This window comes from Condylura cristata, unplaced genomic scaffold, assembly GCF_000260355.1.
Source record: "Condylura cristata isolate star-nosed mole 26May11 unplaced genomic scaffold, ConCri1.0 scaffold00019, whole genome shotgun sequence".
NCBI lineage: Eukaryota > Metazoa > Chordata > Mammalia > Eulipotyphla > Talpidae > Condylura > Condylura cristata.
Window position 1 is genome coordinate 6073549 of NW_004567120.1, and position 20506 is coordinate 6094054.

Here is a 20506-nt window from a genome sequence, read left to right on the forward strand (position 1 = left end):
ATCCTCGCCTGCCCCAGAGATGAACCACATGGCACAGCAGACCTCTCCTGACACGCCCACTGCTCCCCTCAGCAGTATGCATCGATGATCTGACTGTTCTGCTCTCCACTCTGTCTCTGGTGAATCCTCTCTCCACCCCTGCACCTCTGGCCTGTACCCCAGTTCTGTATGCACAAATAAATAAATCTTTAAAAAAAGGAAAAAAAAACATTGTAAACATGGTAGTACTGGAAAATACAACAAGACTTTTACCTAGCACTTAAATACAGTAAGCATGACCAGGGGAAATGACGAGACCTTCCATATGGTTTTGGCCTTGAAAGTAGCAAGTGACCAGAATCTGTCATGGCAACAGGATTTAAACCGCAACATTAAAAGATGACAACCATGGTGTCAGCACTAATCAACTCTCTGTACATTGCTAGCTTATAGTTTTCTAAGACTAAGTAAACTTGTTTTTATAAAGTGGAGTCAGGTTGTAAATATAATTTATTGGGTAAAAGTCTTTTCTACAAACCACAATCTATTTTATCTACTTTGTTGGTCATCTTTATTTGGTAAATCATGAACGGGTATAAATCTGTACGGTTCACATGTACTGATTGTTGGAAATGTGTACAGATATCTATAGTTAGATAGCTATAGTTTGAGTAAGAAATTTTTCTTCTCTCTACAGTTAATTTATCATGGCATTAAAAAAGAGGGCTTTGGGCCTCGTTGGTGGCCTAGGGGTTAAGTCTCAGCCTATTACCAGTACAACCTGAATTCAATCCCCGGCCAGGGAGCTGACCCACATACAGAACAGCAGAATTTCATTGTCTTGCCCATGGAACCCCTCAGCAATGTATTTCAGTAAATCCATCTATTCTGCTCCCCACTCTGTCACTGGTGAATCCTATCAACCCCTGTACCTCTAGCCATGTCCCAGTTCTTCTATATAAAAATAAATAAAATTAAAAAGGCTTGAGATAAACATTTATTAATCATTTTAAACTTATAGAGGCAACAACTATATATAATTAGCATATGATATGTCCAAGCAGTGACTGATTGATCTAATAATATGAAATACACAATGTTTTTCATAGAGTAAGAATTATGAAAATGTTCATTAAATGATTAAGATTTAAAAATGATCAGCCCATCGCAGGCTATAGTTATGTTAACTAGTCATGTTTTTGTAAGGAAAGTTTAGTGAGTTACTACTGAAATCATGGTGGTGTCCTTTCCTACTTCTGCCAATTTCGCAAGAACAGTAGAGGTCTTGTGAGAGTGAAACAATGGGACAAATACATCCATATCCACTTCAAATGAGGGAAAGACATTATTACATAAGTTAACCAGTTGTGTTTGAGAGTGCAGTAAGTGCAAAAGCATTCACTGCACTCAAGCTGAACCCTCAAAATGCAAAATGCCACAGAAAAAATGAAGTAAGATGGCACCTCATGGTTAAATGAACAAGATTCAGAAGTGAAAGGTGCTCGTTTCTGTTGCAGTTCTAGACCCAAATACGATTTACAGCACCATTCAGCAGAAAACAATCAGTCTGACTCTACCAATTTGCATTTTTAAAGTATTTTCTTTGTTCCTCAAATACAGCCCAAAGTATCAACATTAGGGAGATTGATTTGAGAGTCTGGTCTATAGTCGCCTGTCCAATGACCTTGCATTAAACTATATCTTTTCTCAAAAGCTGGTGGCACGATTATTGGACTCTGAGCAATCTGGCAAGGAGCCCACATTAGGTAGCAATTTATTTCTCAAATGTATGAACATATGAAAATTATGCAGGGCAAGGTATAACTTTGACTCCTCTAGACTCTTTTGTTTCCAACTTATGTGGAAAAAAATAATTATTACTATTTAAACTCATGAAAATGCCCAAAAATCTCCTTCAGTCTCTTCAAATGTCTCAACATCTAACTAAAATGTATCCATGCCAGCTGCAATGTTTATTTTCTTACAGTGACTAGTTTCCTACACGAATTCCAACTGAAACATCAGCATCTTCTACCATTTTCTTTTATAAGATTTATACTATATTTCAGTTACCATCAGTGTTACAGACTTTGTTCTAACCTCGATACTTGATCATCTTTTAGACCATTATCCCCTTATATTAGGCATTCCAAATAACTTGAAATGGAATTTCAGAACAAATCCTGAAATTTGTTTGTTACTTGATTGTTTCAATTTTTTTTTCATGATAAACAGGAAGATTTGGTGGGCTATGATTAAACTGCCATCCAGAAATCAAAAGCCTAATTAACAAAGAATGAATGCTAGATTTCAAGCAAGACCAAAGTAGGTCTCTAAGGTAGAAAAGATTGTGTAGAAATAGCGAACCCAACACATATCAGAACAGAGAGCTATGTGAAATAATGGAACAATGAATACTAAAAAGATGTTCTTAATTTTAGACATCGAGTTCAAAGAGAGAAGTGTGAAATATGGGACTGTATCAGCAAAATGTGAGTAGTGTGCATTACTGCACTCTGGTCCACATTGGAATTTCAAGAAAGCACATTAAATTGTAAAGCACACATGTGAGGAAAGGACGGTGCTATTCACTATCCTCTTTTACCTCTTTTCAGTTTCCCATACATTTCCCTCAATTTAAGGAAACTTGGTCTGGTCTGTTTTTTCTTTACTTTCACCTAGTCCTATATTGTAACCTTTTAAGGTCATTATCCTTTATTTACTGGTTTTCTTTTTGCACTAAATTAACCTTGTTTCCTGTAATTAGTGCAACATTATATACCCCTAAGACTCAGAGATTTTCTACAAAATCACATTGATCTAAAATTAGAGTTTAAGAGTGGAAACATAATTAAAGACAACAACATTCTTCCTGGCCTCTCCACCGTCATCCACAACTAATTTATCCTCTGAAGCCCTTAATCTAGAAAAGGTAATTTTCAAAAAAGCACTTGTTTATTTAAAATGTTCATCATACAGAAGAAGGTCTTAAAAACATCCATTTGGTACAGAGACTATAAATAAAAGGGACGTGTAATCAGGTTTGTTAGACTTTTTTTCAAATTCATTGTTTCTACACAGAAGGAGAAAATTAGGGTGGACTATGTGCTCCAGTATAAAATTACCCTTGTAATATAGTACTGACCATTTTAATGATTTTTAAACAGATTTATTTTATACATACAGAACTGTGATGCAGACCAGAAGTGCGGGGGTTAGAGGCGTGGGATGTGAGAGGATATACCAGAGACAGAGTAAGGAGCAACAGGTAGTCTGACTGAAGTATACTGCTGAGGGGAGCAGTGGGCGGGTCAGTAGAGAGGTCTGCCAGTCATGTGTGGCCAGCCCCTGGTCTGCCAGTGGGGCTGCAGTGGCTGCGATAGCTTCACAGTGTTGTACTTTAACCTGATGCACCACCAAGGAGGACCCCATTTCAATGGTTTTTTAACTTATATTTAAAGAACATTTTAACTAAATTATAAAGTAATGACTACTATCTCCTTATAAAACAAATGATCTACACTTCAGAAAGTAAGATTATGAAAACTGGGTTTATGGGCCTAGATGCAATTTTCAATTAAAAAGTCGTGGTGTTGCATGTTAAGATGGCTAAAATTGTACTTACTTTTGATACCAAATCGATATTAAATCTCCTGCCTTCCTTAATAATTTGTGAGTAAGTAATATTTTTCTTTGGTTGTTTGGTGGTATCTTCTGCTGTAGATACATTTTCACTTGCTTCCTCTTCTGAAGTTGACTGCACACAAGTTTTGTCATCACAATGGTTTTCTTTCTCCTTTGTCATTTCAACATCATTTACCGCTAGGGCACTCTCTGGATTACTGCTTGGAGTCTGTTCTATGGGATTTTCACAATTTGTAGGGCTTATGGACTCATCTTCTGTAGGCAGGCAAGCAGAATCTGCAGCTTCTGAAGAGTTTGCAGATGTCACAGAAGAATGATTTTTCTGCAGTGCACCAGCTTCTTCAACATCTTCATGCAAATCCTGACTAATGAGAAATTTAAAAAAATAACACATGCTCTTGATCATTGTACCCAACTACATTTTTATATAGGTTTAACTTTTCATGGCAATTTTTACTTCTTTTACCTCCTTTATTCTATCAAGTTTAGTCTATGTTGTGCCTTAGTGTGATTCACACATTAAAAATTCATCTGTTATACTTTCAACACAATATGAAACATAATTTAGAATTGAAAAACACACAGAAAGACTTCAGGGGTTAACAGGTATGCCACATGTACATTTTTGAGAATTTAAGGCAGACAGTGGAACTGCATTTTACAAGTAATTCAACAGAGTGAGACAAGATAGCTCTATGAACTTAGATGATGTTATTTACCCTCTCTGAGACATAAATTACACATTAATAAACAGGTGTAATATTGCCTACTTACAATGTTGTTTTGAAGATTAAACGAGGTATTACCTGAAAAGAACCCAGCACAGTGCCTGACACATGATAAATGCTAAACAGTGGTTGTTATTAAAAGTAATGCTAATTAATGGTATAGTCGCTAGAAAAAAAGCTGCCATGACAGTGTCAATTGCTTTATCACAACTTGGTATCTAACAGCTGTTTTCTCCAGTTTTTCCTGCTGTATTTTTATCTTAGTATTGGAGTCTACTGGACATCTTACTTCCAGCTTCCAAAGTTTCTACTAGAGTTGCTGTTCTCAATCCATCATAATCTTGATTAATAAAATGGTTGCTTGCATCATGTTTTTCTCCATGATGTTTTCATTTTCCCAGAACCTAAATTTTCATTGAGATGTCCCCTTAACCAATACTGTTCAATAATAAATAAAAAGTGCCTTGTACATGATAGGTCTTATTCCTAATCAACTGCTTTTTAATTACTAGTTAATTGCTCAAGAAATAATAGTAGGTCTTCCTTATTATCAAATGTAAACCCTCCCTCATAAAATCTCCCTGTCTCTAAACCAGGGAGATAACTCTTCATTATCTTCTGAACTTAGCTCTCTTACTTCCAAATATTAACACACACATAATTTACTATGCATTTATTTTTTAATTCCTTTTCAACACTCCTTTGGTTGCCCAATACATATGACATTGTCGGGAATAAATTTTAATTCCCCTGAAGGAAGATCCTAACATCTCATCTGTATGCCGCTCACAACACCTAATACAATGCTCTGTAGAAATGGTTTCTGATAATGCTTGACAAATGTTACATGGAAAGACATGGATCTTTTAATGTGAAACAAACTTATTACATAAAACATAAAAAATTAGGCCATTAAAAACTAATTATAAATTCAGAAGTCTGGGAGCCCTAAAAATAAGTGCCTTATTAACAAACTAAACATTATTTTAAAGGGTACAATGAAAGAATAACTTATTTTAAGTATCAAGAAAAAAGACCTCATATTTATTAATATAATCTAGTAATTTTAATAAAGTACAATAAAAAGTATTGGTATTGCTAATAATACAAAAATGCTTTATAGGAACATAAAGAGGCAAACTTCTAGTGCTGGATAGATTATTAAGTATCAGTCAAGTCACTTAATCTCTCAGATTTTCCATCTATAAAATGGAGATTACTCCATCTGCCTGCCTTTTGAGGCTCTTGTAAGACAAGTGAGCTTAGATGTAAAAAGTACTTTATAGCTCTAAAAAAGTAAATATAGTAACCAAAAATAAAACGTCATATATATTTTTACTGAAATGTCATTTTACATGCTCGTTCATTTTATTTTTCCTACTCTATAGGATTTCTTTCCTCAGCTGTGTTCATCAAGTTCTCCCACCACCAAAGCCCCCATAATCCTCCACCATTGTGTGGTACTTCCCCACCCTCCCCCTGCCACTCTGTGTTCCTCCCCTTATGCCCTCTTAAATATTTCAGACCTATGGTCAGCTTTCAAGGACAGGTTTTAAAGTTTGCCTTGCTTATCCATTTGTTTAGTTTCTACACATTTCACATATTAAGAGAAATCATCTGGTGTTTATCTTTCTCTTTATGGTTTGTTTCACTTAAGACAATACTTTCCAGGTCCATCTATGTTGCTACAAATAGCTGAGTAGTAATCCATTGTGTATATACACCTTCTTGATTCATTCATCTCTGTTGAGACATGTAGGCTTTTTCACATTATGGCTACTATAAACAATGCTGATACAAACATGGGAGCATGTGTTTCCTTTCAAATTACTGTTTTTGTGTTCTCTGGATAGATACCTGGAAGTGAAATTGGTGGATCATATGGCAGATCCATTTTTAGTCTTCTGAGGAACCTCAACAATGCTTTCCATGGGGGCTGGACTAGTCTACAATCCCACTAGCAGTATAAGAGCATTTCTTTTTCCTCTATTCCCTTGCGAGCGCATTTCCGGAGTTTTTTGATAGTGGCTCATTCTTACAGGTATGAGGTGGTATCTCATTGTGGTTTTGACTTGCATTTACCTGGTAAGTGATGAAGAGATTTATGTTCTTGTTGGCCATCTGTATGTCTTCTTTGGAGAACTGACTGTGTAGCTCTTCTGCCTAATTTTTTTTTTAATTTTCAAGATTTATCTATTTATGCATACAAGATACAAGCCAAAAGTGTGGGGAGTGAGAGGATTCACCACAGATATGGATCAGAACAGGCAGATGGACTAAAATACACTGCTGAGGGGAGCAGTGAGCGAGACAGAAGAGGTCTGCCGCGCCATGTAGGTTATCTCCTTGGTGGGTCGGTTTGCTGCAAGTGGCTAGTGATGGCTTTATAGCCCTGTCTTTAGCCCCTGTGCCACCAGGAAGGCCCCTGCCTATTTTTGGATTAGGTTGTTTATTTGGTTGCATAAGCTCTTTGTAGAACTTCAATAACAGTTCCTTGTCAGACGTAGGCTGTGCAAATATTTTCTCCCATTCAGTAGGGAATGTCATCATTTTGGTTACTGTATCTTTCACTCTACAGAAGCTTTTCTGATATAATTTGTTGTTTATATTCTTTGTTTTCCTTGCCTCCTGAGTCCACAAATATTTCTTAAAAGTTTATTTTATGGAGTGTTTTGCCTATGTTTTCTTCCATGAATTTTTATGGTTTCAGGACTTACATCCATGTCTTTTTTCTGTTTTGAGTTGATTTTCTTGTTGGATGTGAGATAATGGTTTAGTTTCATCCTTTTGCATGTGACAGTCCAGTTTTCCCAGCACCATTTATTGAAGAGGTTTGCCTTGATCATTTCCTTGTCCACTTCTTTGTCATAGATTAATTGCCCATAAATGTGTGCTTTTATTTCACACATTTTATTTTATTTCAGGGCTCTCAAAACAGGATATTGTGAAACTTCCCACTGGCCAAAAGGCAATTCAAAACACACATACCTAGGTTTTCTGAGATCACCCTTGGTGGTATAAATAAACAGTAGCACCGCTGCCATAGCAACATTAAAAATAAAGAGCAATAAGTAATAGGAGATGCAATTTGCAATTTTCTACAGAATTGTTTAGTCTTTTTTCACACTACTCTTTTGAAAACAAATAACCAAAATGTGTTTCATAAGGAACTTAAGTGAGTTTTCAGTGGAAGCTTTTTGCCTAAAGAGTAAGCTAAGAAATGACAGTATAATTAATTGTACTTTACTGATAACAAGGAATATGGTAACTTCTATTATTACAGACTATGATGATGACACTGGAAAATGAGCACAGCAATTGATGCAATTAGTGACTATTACAATCTTAGAAAGTAAATAAGATGCATTAACCAGTGCCTGACAATCTGCAGGATGAGTCAAAATACTTAATTACGGCTGTAATGTAAGAAAAAATTATCCCGTGAATTTGTTCTATATCCATAAGCTATTAAGTATTACTGCTCTCAACATCACAATTTGATAATATTCCTAGCACTACAGAAAATACAAGCAATAAAAACATAAGGGTTCTTACTTTCCATTAACAATAACTAGTATTTTTGGAACAGTGCCAAGGTTCACTTTTTTAATTGAAGCAACACTGCTTTACAACCCTATATTTAATTTAGAGGTACAGAATCATACCCTTGAGGTTTTGTTATACCAGCATACCCACAACCATGATGGCCATAGTCCTCCACCACAGACAGCTGTGCTCCCTTCTCCACTTTGTTCTTTCACCTCCACCTCTGGTAGCCTCATTTATACAGTACAATTTCTAGGATTTGTTATTGGCTTGGCTTTATCTGGCCCTTTGTTTTTTTTTTTTTTTTTCTATTCTCCATGTCTCTATTCTCCAATTCTCTGTCCTCCGTGTCTGTGTCCTTCTGACTTATTTTGCTTAGGCTAGTTCCCTCTAGTTCCATCCACGTTGTTGCAAATGGCAAGAGTTCCTCTTCTTTTTACATCTGAGTAATGTCTGATTGTGTTACTCATACACACATACACACATACACACACCTCCTTAACTCACTCTCATGTCCTTGGGCACACAGGCTTTTTCAATAATTTAGATTGTAAACAGTGCCAGAATGATTACAGGATTGCACAGATTCCTTCAAATTTGTATTATTCATGTAGATACTTAGGAGCACAATTGCTGGCTGGTATGGTAGATCTATTTTTAACATTGTGAAAAACCTCCATACTCTTTTCCATGGGGGCTGAACTAGTCTACATTGACACCAACTCCATACAAGTGTTTCTTTTACTCCACATCCTAACCAATACTTGGTGTTTCTAATCTTTTTGACATAGACCATTCCCACAGATACAAGGTGCCACGGTTCAATTCAATACCTGATCAGAACTTTAAAAGACACCAGAAAACTCAGTAAGTAAAATCTTATTACTCAGAAAGGACTTATTTTCCCTCAAATTTAAAATTTTATATCTGGCTAAAAAAAAAAAAGAATTCTTAAATAAGATAATTCAACCATTTGAAGAGAGACAGAATCAAATATTAACTCAATTTTATTAATTCTGAGGTATTTGAAAAGTATAAAAACATTTGAACATTGTAAAAGAATGTGGCTAGATTGTATGATCTGAAAGAAATCTTTTCTAAAATTCTGGTAATTTTAACATAAACAAACAAAATTGCATCATTAGATCTATAAATTTTTAATATTAAAATATATTTCACAAATGAAACCCAACATCATTGGCATGGCTAGTCTGAATTTTAAAGGCCATTTTTAACACAGTGTAACAATATTTTTGAGATAATTTCCCCCAACTACATTGTGTAGCTGCATCATGTAGCTGTATTGTATAGCTGCCAAAATCTCTAAATGTACCTGGGAAGTGCTATTCTGATAGTATTTGGTATTGTTTATCAATTAATGGTGGTAAAAAGGAACCAAAAAAGATAAACTAATGACATTCACAGCAACATGGATGGTATTTGAAGAGATTGTGCTGATTGAAATAAGTCAGAAGGAAAAAAAGAAAAATACTGGATAATTTCACTTGTAGGAGGAATATAGGGGTTCAAGGAAAAGTAATAGTAACCAAAAAAAAAACACACAACAAAATAAAAATAAACAGACAACTATAAATCAGAGACATTCTGCAGGGGAGGTGGAGGGAGACGGATCAAAATGAAGGTGGGAACAGTACAAGAGACTATGGTAAATTGGTGGTGGAAATTCTGTGGGAACTACACCTGGGAGGAGAAAGCAAACATTGTAAGAAAAATAAATTAATTAAAAATTTTTTAAAAGAGTCAAGACAGAAAAAGGAATAGCTCAAAGTATCTTACTTCTTGCAACAGTGACCCTTTTAGATGAATCAAATGAAAAAAATATTGCCAATCAACTGGTTAATTTGTTTAGCACACTAAACAAATCACTAAGTCACTATTTTTTAGTCACTTGCATCTTTTTTTCCCAAATAAAGTTTGTAACAGAAATTGTATTATTTTATTTTGATGTATGCATGCAATTTGTTCTAAGGGCACTCACTTCTGATTCACACATACATGTTATAGTGTCACACAGCTGTTTATTGCTGAATGAATGTTTAATAGCTATCTATAAGAGTTACAAAATCAGACTATCCAATAAAAGTTGTTAAATAATATAAAATTTTGTTTTAATTGCTGCAGTATATATTTGTAGATCTATTTCCCTGTTGGTACCCACTGAAAATATTAACACACTGTGGAATATATCTGGAATATCAACTTCCTATCACATTTCTCTAAGAACAAAATTTCAGTTACAGTAAATACTGTTTTGTCATAGAGTCTGCTCACCAACCATTTTCATCTTCTTCCCTGCCACTAAGAGCTGCTTCAATTTTGTTCTAACATCAGGTATAAAGTACCTAGAACTAGGGGAAGGAATATGACTGATCAAAACCAATGATAGTGATTTTATAGTCCTCTACTAGTGATTGATTCAGGAGTTAGCTAGTGAGATAAGGGAAAGCCTGCCAGTAGCTCTTGGTAAAGTTCTCTAGTTTAAAGAAGTATATATAAATTAGGAAAAATGCTCCCTCTTTCCCCCATGTTTAGAGACTTTAGTTGTGTTAAGACCTGTTTAAAATTGTGGCAATATTTTGTAAATCTAGATAAAAAGCTGAGAGAAACACAGAGCAGCTCTCCCAGATCACTGATGAAATTAAGATGCTGGGAATATCTGAAGAACAGTAAGTCATCAACTCAAATAATTGCATGCTCCTCAATTTCTCTGCAGCATTATTTGCAATAGCTACAATATGTAAACAACTTAAATAGCCACTGATAAAGAATTGGATAAAAAAGACAGGATATATACTCATAATGGAATAATAGTCAATATAAGGAAAGATGCAACAATGCCATTTATAGTAAAATTGAAGGAACTCAAGATGCTTATCCAATGTGAAAAAGCCAGAAAGGTAAAGACAAATATTGGACAATTTCACATATATCAATTATATATGGAAACAAAGCAATGATCTGATAAAGCAAAATAATTATAAACCAGCTGACACGCTGAGAACCAAACTGCAAGAGGGTGTAAGGGATGATCAGAGAAGAAAAAAAGAGCTTGTCCCCTATTTGACCAGATTCATAGTCTTAATAATAAAGAAAAGTGAAATAATGAATAAATACATAAATTGAGAGACGTGTTATGTTCACAGACTTTAAAATTTAGTAGTTTGTATATAAAAATCAAGCAGCATCTTTTATATAGTTAAGCTGGTTCTAAAATGATTTGGAAAAGTAAAAGAAATAGTCAAAAGATGTTTTTCAAGAATAAAACTGGAGGACATACATCATCAGATATAAAGGTCAAGAAATCAAGACAGTGTAGCAGGGTAGCAAAAGTATAGGCACAAATTAAGTCCAGAAACAGAGCCACAGTAAGGTGGTCAATTGTTTTCTGACAAATATACAAAGGTATTTCAATGGAAAAAGAAAATCTTTTCAACAAATAAGGGGAAAACAGGGGTACATCAACTACAAGTAGCAGAAGGAAATTTGGGAGGATAGTGGAAATTTTCTTTGCACTCATTGTGGTAGAAATTACATAGTTCATTAGTAGTGAAAACTCATATCATATTGTGCCTTTTCATAATCTGCTTGAATGTTTACAACTAGAAATAGTAGCTGCTTTGATTCCTACATAAATTACAAAAACATTTTGTAGCATATATACTAATGCCAAACAATGAAAGGATATGTATGGGATTCATCCCTTATCTTTGTTAAGCTGGAGTCAGGCACTTTAATTAATTACACACGTGACTACTTCATAATACAACATAGTATTCTAGTAAATTAAAAGCATAAATGCACTTCTTTAAGATGCTAGTATTCACATAGGATATATTTTGTTCACAGGGTGGCATGGCTTCCCTGATGTGCATTCATGTATTCAACTGCTACCTGGAATACAACATGATGTGGTGGAAATAGCAGTTTTTGACTTAGGGAGATGTGGGTTCAAATCCTAGCTGCTATCTCTAAGTTTTCACTGGGCTTCAGAATTTTATTCATTAGTAAAATATACCCACAGCTCAAGGATGGCTAAAACACAAATTAAATGAAATAAAACATACAAAGTTCCAAGTAACAGCAGTTGCCACAAAGATAATATCTAATAAATGTTAGTCCTTTTACACCTGCCTTCAGTAAGTCAACTGCATAATTATAAAATTCTCTTTAACAAAATACACTCTACATATAGCAAAAGTTATTTCTGATCCAAGCTAGAAATTAGTACACATATTTTAAGCAGAATTCAGAATAACAAAACTTACATATAACAAATCAATCTGAATAGTTCATTAGAGTTAATGATACTTACACATCTATCACAGATAATAGACTAATCACTATCATTTCTATTTCAGTATTCAGCCTAATTTTGCAATAGCCAATGAACTACATTTAAAGGATGAGTAAAGTTTTTAGGTTATTTTAAAAACAAGTCAAAAACATTAAAAAATAATGCACAATACAAAATGTTTATATTAGAGTACGGTGTGAATAACCATCAAGTACTTTGAGCTATTTTCCAAGCAGTGGTGATGGATTTGCTCTGATCTACTAGTATCCTTGTTTAGACATCTTGTAAACAAAGGTTTAAAATTCAGGAGGCTATTGGTCTTGGGTGTAATAATGGCTATGGCCAAGAGATATATATTTTCTTATTCTTTGAAAAAAATATAAAGTAACATATATACGAATCAAACCACAGATTTTGGCCAATTATCTCTAAATAACAAATTATCTGGTCATCCATTACATGGATTACTACTCAGCAATAATAAAACAAACTAGTCTAAATATACACACACACAAAATACATATTTCATTGAGGTAACACTAAAATATTTTATATAATTCAGAAGTATAGGGTCACTCCTCTTCAAATGTGTGTTATCACACCCACAAAAAGGAAACCATAGTCCTCTGACTGTAGTATATTAGGTCCCCTCCCTATTTTTTTTCTTACCCTTCCCATTCCCCTTCTGGTAGCCTCAATTCTATAATCGCTTTTCTAGGGCTTGTTACTGGTTTGGTTTTGTCTGTTCCTTTGTTTTTTTTTTTCTCTTATTATACCTATGAGAGAAACCATATGGTAGTTGTCTTCTGACATTCTGACTTTGCTTGGCATAAATCTGTCCAGTTCTCTCTATGTTGCTGCAACTAGAAAAGCTTCATCTTTTTTTTTTTATTTCAGAGTGTGTGTAGATCTGTATCTACTTAAACACTTAATATTGTTCCCATGATGTGGGTGGCTATAGCAAATTGTGCTGCAATGAACCTACGAGGGAACAGGTCTCTTCAAATTAAGTGTTTTTGCATTCTTTGGGTAGATACTACGGAGAGAAACTCTTGGATTCTATGATAGATTTTTATTTTTTGAGAAACCTCTAAACCAATTTTCCACAAGGGCTGATCAGTCTCCATGCCCACCAGTGGTTTACAAGGGTTCCATTTTCTATACATGCTCACCAGCATTTGTTGTTTCAGATCTGTTTGATATGGCCATTATCACAAGTGAGAAGGTACCTCATTGTGGTTTGGTTTTCATGTACACCTTCTTGAAGATTAAGTGATTATGAGCATTAATTCATGAACCTCTTGGTCATTTGTAGTTCTTCTTTGGAAAAGTTTCTATTTAGTTTTTTGGAACATATTTTTACTTTTTTGTTGTTATTGATTTGTATGACTTCTTGCCATCCTTGGACAGCGCCTTGTCAGATATATGATATGCAAACATTTTCCTCTATTAAGTAGGATGTCTTTTCATTTTAATTTCAGATTCTTTCAGTCTGCAGAAGATTTTTAGCTTGATGTAGTCCCATTTGCTTACTTTTATTTTTTCTCTCTCACTGCTGGAGTAGAGTCACCAAAGACATCCATGAAGTCAATGTCATGGAGTGTATTGTCTGTTTTCTTCCATGTATTTTATGTTTAGTTCTTACATCCAAGTGCTTAGTCCATTTGGATATAATTTTTGTGTATAGTATGAGACAGTGGTCCAGTTTTCCCAGTACCATTTGTTGAAGACTTTCCTTTCTCCAATGTATACTCTTGGTTCCTTTGTCAAAGATTAACTTCCTATATAAACATGAGTTTATTCTTGGACTCAAATCTATTTCATTGTTCTGTGTCTAATTTTATTCCAATACCATATTATTTTGATTCCCACAGCTTTGTAGAATAGCTCATAGCTTGAGAATATGATACCATTGTTGACTGTTAGTCCTTTTTTTTTTTTTTTTTTTTTTGGGTTAGGACTGCTGCTCTGGCAATTTGGGGAAGGGAAGGAACTAAATGTACAAGTCCATGAAGTTAAAGGAATACCTGGTTATCTAAATGTATTAAGATCTACATCAAAAGCTCAAGACTAAGAAAGACTATTGAAAGTGGCTAGTGAAAAAAAATCATTAATATGCAACTGAATGAATATCTAGGTAAATATACAGAATGAGACAGGCTAATAACAAAAGATTACATAGTATATAGTCACATTTATACAACATTTTATAATGCCAAAATTACAGAACTAGAAAACAGATTGGGATGCCAGGATTTAGAGATGAAGAGGAATGTAGGAAGAAGATAAGGTGATAGAACCATTTGCTCGCTAAGTTGATTGTGATGATACATAAACCCACATATGTAAAGTTATAGAGAAGTAAATGCACACACACAGACACACACATACATATCCTCCATCCTCCATCCATAAAATGTAACAGGAACATCAGTAACACATATACCAAAAAAAAAGCAACAAGAAAAAGCCAGAAACCTGTATCATATTTCTTATTTATTATGTACAAAAGGATATTTACAAAGATTTTAGGATATTTCCCAAAAGATAATCAAAGATCTACTACATAGTGATAGCATTACTTTCTTACTCTGGGAGAAAATGAGAAAATTTTCTAGATAATCAAAGCTAATCTCTTAAAATGATTTAATTTTTATTCTAATCATTTTAAATATTCTTCTATCTAAACTGTATTTCAAATCCCCTTACCTTTTCAAGTAGATGATAGAAACAATTTACCTTTTGCTGTAAAGTATCAAGATATAATTATGATCAGCAATCGTTACAGAGTGTTATAACAGTGATATCCTTGAGTGATCATATTGTACAAGTCATTTACCTCTACTATGAATGGCCCAAAGCCTGCCCTCAACTTGCAGATGCCATCTACTTCTCTTCTGTTAGTTTATCAAGTAACATGTAAAATAACAACAACATAAAACAGGGACCAATATTTCATAGAAGTTGAACAATAAAGACAGAACTACAACCCTGGTCTTACTATGGATGTTGGTGTATTTGCCTCTAACAGATACCCCTTCCTATTTACTGTTTTAAACTACTATGTAGGGGGAAAGAAACCACATTATTATAAGAAATATGTATTAAGCAAACTTTTTATTTGATTCAGTAGATCCTGGGTGATATTCTTTCATGTAAAATAAATCTGTAATAATAGCTCTTCTGGTCTTATCACTTTCACATAATTCTAACTTTGTGGTGATGATGCAAAAGATTAAGGATGCCAGTCTGGCTCGAGCTAAGTAAGCTCTTATCATTCCTGTTTACTCATGTTCATAAGCACTTATTATGGACAAGTAGATTTTCTGTACATTACTCCACTAGATGATCTCCAGTGGTATTCTTGCTTACTATGACTTTAAATAACAGCTGATTTTTCCAAGTAAATAAATAAACACATATAGAATATTATCTCAGTACACCTGTTACCCCACAATCCTAGGAGGTCAAATGAGAAGACCATATAGCTGAGACACACTTCTTTGTGGAACAAATTTTCAACCACTGATCTTTACATTCTTACTTTGAGAAGCTACAAAAATGAAACAGAAGAGGTCAGAAATTGAATATGAGATGTTTCCTCTGCAATATAATGTGCCAGTAACTAGAAACCAAAAACCTCAAATGTCATGAAGAAGAGAGACATAAGAGTTCTTGAAATATCAAAAAGTACTTCTCAAAGGACCACAGTGTGACTGTCACTATATTATAAAGTAATATTCATGGACACACAGAATGTTACTAAATATTTATTCCTGGCTTCATTGAAGTATATGATTTTTCAGTTGAGATCACATTCTGTTACAAATCTTTCGACACTGACTTTATACAATGTCAGTTATATAAGAATGACATTTACCATTATGTAAATTACAATTTTTATCTTAACATTTCAAAAGTTATTTTGTGCAGAAAATCATAGAAATTTAACTATTCAAAGAAAAATGCTAGGTAAGTGCAAGATTAACACAGATTAAGGCAATAAACCACTTCTTGTGAGTTCTGGTCACAATACTTAACCATAACTGACACCAGGATATTAAAGATGGTGGAGCAGATTCAAAAGAAATCTCTTGTGCTGTGTATTTTAAAGTTTGATTACTATTAAAGAGCCTGACAATCTGATACTCTAAACCTCAAGAATCCATAACTAATTGAATGATTGCACTAAGCTAAGTGATTGTTACTTTTTAGCCTATCAACCATGTAATCTGAAAAAAATAAACTATTTCAGTTGTTTCAAAAAATAAATTCTCTCAGGAGACACTTAAAAATTCTTAGCTCCCACTGTTCTACTCTAATTCACAAAAATATATATCCAAATGTGATACCCACTGGATTTGATTTTTTTTTTTAAGTAGAGCTTTTGTGTGCTTTAAAATTTTGAGGCAGCTTACTTCTGAAGCAGTTTTCCATGTACACTTAAAATATGGGACTGAGGCAGTAATATAAATACGCAGCTCTTATTTCTCAGATCTTTTCTGCTTAATAGTCATCTTCTAGTGTACAACATTTTAAAAAAAAATGTTTTGTTTTGTAAATTTGAATTTCAAATGGTAATATTTCTGTGGGATCCTAGCATGGAGATCTAAAAGTCTAAGAAAGCTAGGATTGTTTTAATTTTATTTATGACAGATTAGACTTAAAATTTTGTTTTATTTTTTAATGAAGCTGCTTTTTCATGCATCCATGTTAATGGTTGGCTGTATATGATTTCTTTCCTCAGATGTGGTCACCACAGGTCTCCCACTACTAAAGCACCTGTAGTCCATCACCATGGTCCCTTGTGCCATTTGTGCCATGAATGGATAAGACATCTGACCAGAGATCAGAAGATAAAATTTGATTTTTTTAATTCAAAATTATAATTTTTGTATTTGTTACATTAAATATTTAAAAAGAATGGTATCATTGGAAGAACACTGGACAACAATTTTAAAACTTTTGGGTTTTAACCTTGGGCTGTACCAATATACAGTTTTGGTACAGTCTTGACACTTATCAATCCATAGGGTCTTCAGCAAATTAATTTCTTTGTGCTCCACTAGGGATTCTTTACAAAAAAATACAACTAATACTATCAGCTTTATCCTAGTTCAAAATTATTTACAGATCAAATAAGGTAATTATCTAAAAGAGCTTGGTAAATTATAAAGCATTAATATACAATGTTGCTGCTATTATTATTTTCATCTAAGCAGAGAAAACTGAAAGTCACATTTTAAAGACGGCAAACTGGCATTTCAATTAGATATGTAGCAATTAGTGAATATAAATTCTTACTGTTTATCCTAAATAATTACTTTTCATACCTGGCATAACAAAACACTTCCACATGTTGAATGGTTCTATCCTTTCTGCTAAGAGCAATGGGTTCTTCATTTTCAAGGATTTGCTCTTGCCACGTCAGGCTTTCATTCCCATTGTCACTGTTTTCCTAAACAAAATACAGATGAGAAGCTTTAATTAAACTGAGAAAACTTAACCATCAGCTGAGTATCACGCATAACAGTTGTATATACTATTTGTTAATAAAGAGGTACTTACGTTTTCTTGTCAAAACAGCAGACTCTAAAATTATTTCACTATATTTACTTTCAGGTCTTTGAAGGTTGGTCATCAGTAATGTCAAATTTTGAATACATATAAAAGTATATTTGAATAGTATTAATTCTAATATAACTAAGGATATTATAATAATCAATCCCTGAATATCTTAAACTCAGGAATACAGTAAGAATAACAAGGTACATAAACTCTCATGAAGGGTCCAAAATAGTACAATTTTCAGTAATTTCTCACATTTTAATGGGGAAATTTCTATGGCACAGTAGTATATAAATACAGGTGACTTTTGAAGATACCAAGACATACATTCTCAAAAGTCAAGGTCAATTTTTAATCTGTTTATAGTTTTAATCTACTTGATACATATCTCTTTCTCAGAGAAAATATTATAAAAATGTATTTTATGTACTCAGAGATATTAATGAACTATCACTACAATCTAATTATTTCCAGAAAGTTTCTAAACGTACAGATTTTATAGTGCTCAGTTTGCAAAGTAATAAACTCTTGCCATCTGCAACCATATGAATGGAGCTGGAGGGTCTTATTCTAGGTGAAATAAGTCAGAAGAGAAAGACAAATACCAGATGTTGTCACTTGTATGTGGCTAGTACAATACAGAGAACTTGAAAACAGGAAAGGAAAGGGCCAGATAAAGTTAAGCCAACAACAAACCTATAGAACAGTGAGGCTCCCAGAGGGAGAGGGGCAGTGAAGTGGGAGAGAAGAGACCCAAGTAAGCAGGCGACTCAATGGACTACGGAAGATTTGGGGTGTTTTGGTGGTGGGTATGCTGTAGTAACAACACGTGAAGGGGGAGAGTCTGCATCTCTAACACATACATAATGTTGTAAGCCAATGCTTCTTCAATAAAAGAGATGCATGTATTTTTTAAAAACAGGGAAAAATAATGAAAGGAGGAAGTAATTATGTTTAAAAGGCATTTTGCCCTGAATTCAACATTTTAATCTGAAAAAACATGCTGGCAAAAAGTTCCTATTATTGGACCCTCCCTGGTGGCACAATGGGTTAAAGCTCAGCATCAGGAAGATAGCGGCAGCCACCTCAGCATAAGTTCAATCCCTGACCAGGGAGTTGACCCACATGGCGCTGCTGACTTCTGTTTCACCTGCTGCAGTGTACTTTGTCAGTCTGCCTGTTCTGCTCCCCACTCTGTCACTGCTGAATTCTCTCACCATCACTGCACCTCTGGCCTTTACCCCAGATCTGTACACATAAATAAATCAATCTTTTCAAAAAAAAAAGATCATAATACTAACTAATATTAGAATAGTATTCACAAACCCAACATAAAGTAGAACAAGTGAAGTAAAGGAACTTTGAATGTGTTCACATGGAGATACCAAACTCAAAAAAACAAAACAGTGAACATGGATGGATAGTGAAGGGGAAAAGTATAGTAACAGAGTCAAGGTACTAGACTGAAAGAAATATTAAAATGCCTACAAAAATATTCTTGTTTTAATAAATCTAAACCAGTACCAAAATTGCTTTTTTTAAAGGATTTATTTATTTATGCATACAGAACTGAACTAGGGTACAGGCCAGAGGTGCGGGGGGATAGGGAAGCTCCATGTTTAGCAGTTTGAGGAACCTCCAAACAGTTTTCCATAGTGGTTGTACTAGTTTGCATTCCCACCAGCAATGCCTTATTCATTTTTTTAAAATATTTTATTTATGCATACAAGAATGGGGTGTATGCCAGAGTTGCAGAGAGAAGAGGTGATAATTTCACCAGAGACAGAGTGGGGAGTAGAACAGGTAGATCCACTGAAACACACTGCTGAGGGGAGCAGGTGGTGAGACAGGACAGGTTTGCTGCACTGTGTTGGTCAGCTCCCTGGCCTGGGATTGAACTCAGGCTACAGTGGCTTCAGTGGATTGCTTCATAGTGCTGTTACTACTTGTATTACCAGGTAGGTCTCAAACATCCTTATTCTTCTTGACTTGCTTATAGTTATTTTTCATGATATTCTAAGATAGCTATTGCAGGTTATAGTGGATTTAGTAAATCTGAGCAAATTAATTACTTAAATATGTATGTGTGAAATAGGTGGAGTAGTGCCACTATCCATGATTCCAGCTTGAAAATTGCTTCTGTTGGAAGGCATTTAAGATTTTGGAAGTCTCAAATTGTATAGATTGAGTTTATTCAAAATGTGGTCAATAAATAGACAAGTAGATCTCAGCCAAAGCACTGGAACTGTTTCTTTGAATGATTTTTGCTTTTGTCAATTTAATTCCTTAAGTAGCCCGTTGTGCTTTGGTTTTTATTCATCACTGGCATAACACAGTGACATCAGATGCAGCTGGAGCTTCAAGAAGAAGGGTTCATGTTAATTAATTCCAGTGAAACAAAAACTGCCTCAAATAATTAATGGAATAACAGTCTCATTAAAAGACTGTAAAGGGTGTTTTCTGCTTTTTTTTTCTTTCAAGACTAGAGTAGAAGAATGGCACAGATTGTTCATTTGAAACCATTTTAAGCTATTGATCCATCTTACAGTCCTCACTTGATGGTTTTGATTTCGATATAAATCATTCAGGCCATGTAGTGACTTTCTTTTCTCTGGAGGCTCTCTGTTTGCCTTTGTTGACAGTTTTCCGGAGAGCAGTCCATGAACTTTGGCTTTATCACAATATAAAAGTGGCCTCTACATTATATTATTTATTTTTTAATTAA

At 34.3% G+C, this 20506-nt stretch overlaps 1 protein-coding gene across 1 annotated transcript in view; it reads right to left on the minus strand.

Moving 5' to 3' along the window:
- Positions 1-20506, minus strand: part of CHM (choroideremia (Rab escort protein 1)) — a 177044-nt gene that overhangs the window by 93489 nt on the left and 63049 nt on the right. Inside the window, exons 4-5 of the mRNA XM_004685626.2 lie at positions 17547-17671; positions 3605-3989 (exon numbers count right to left, since the gene is read on the minus strand). Coding sequence (XP_004685683.1) covers positions 3605-3989; positions 17547-17671 — 510 coding nt within the window. The remainder of the gene's footprint in view (positions 1-3604; positions 3990-17546; positions 17672-20506) is intronic.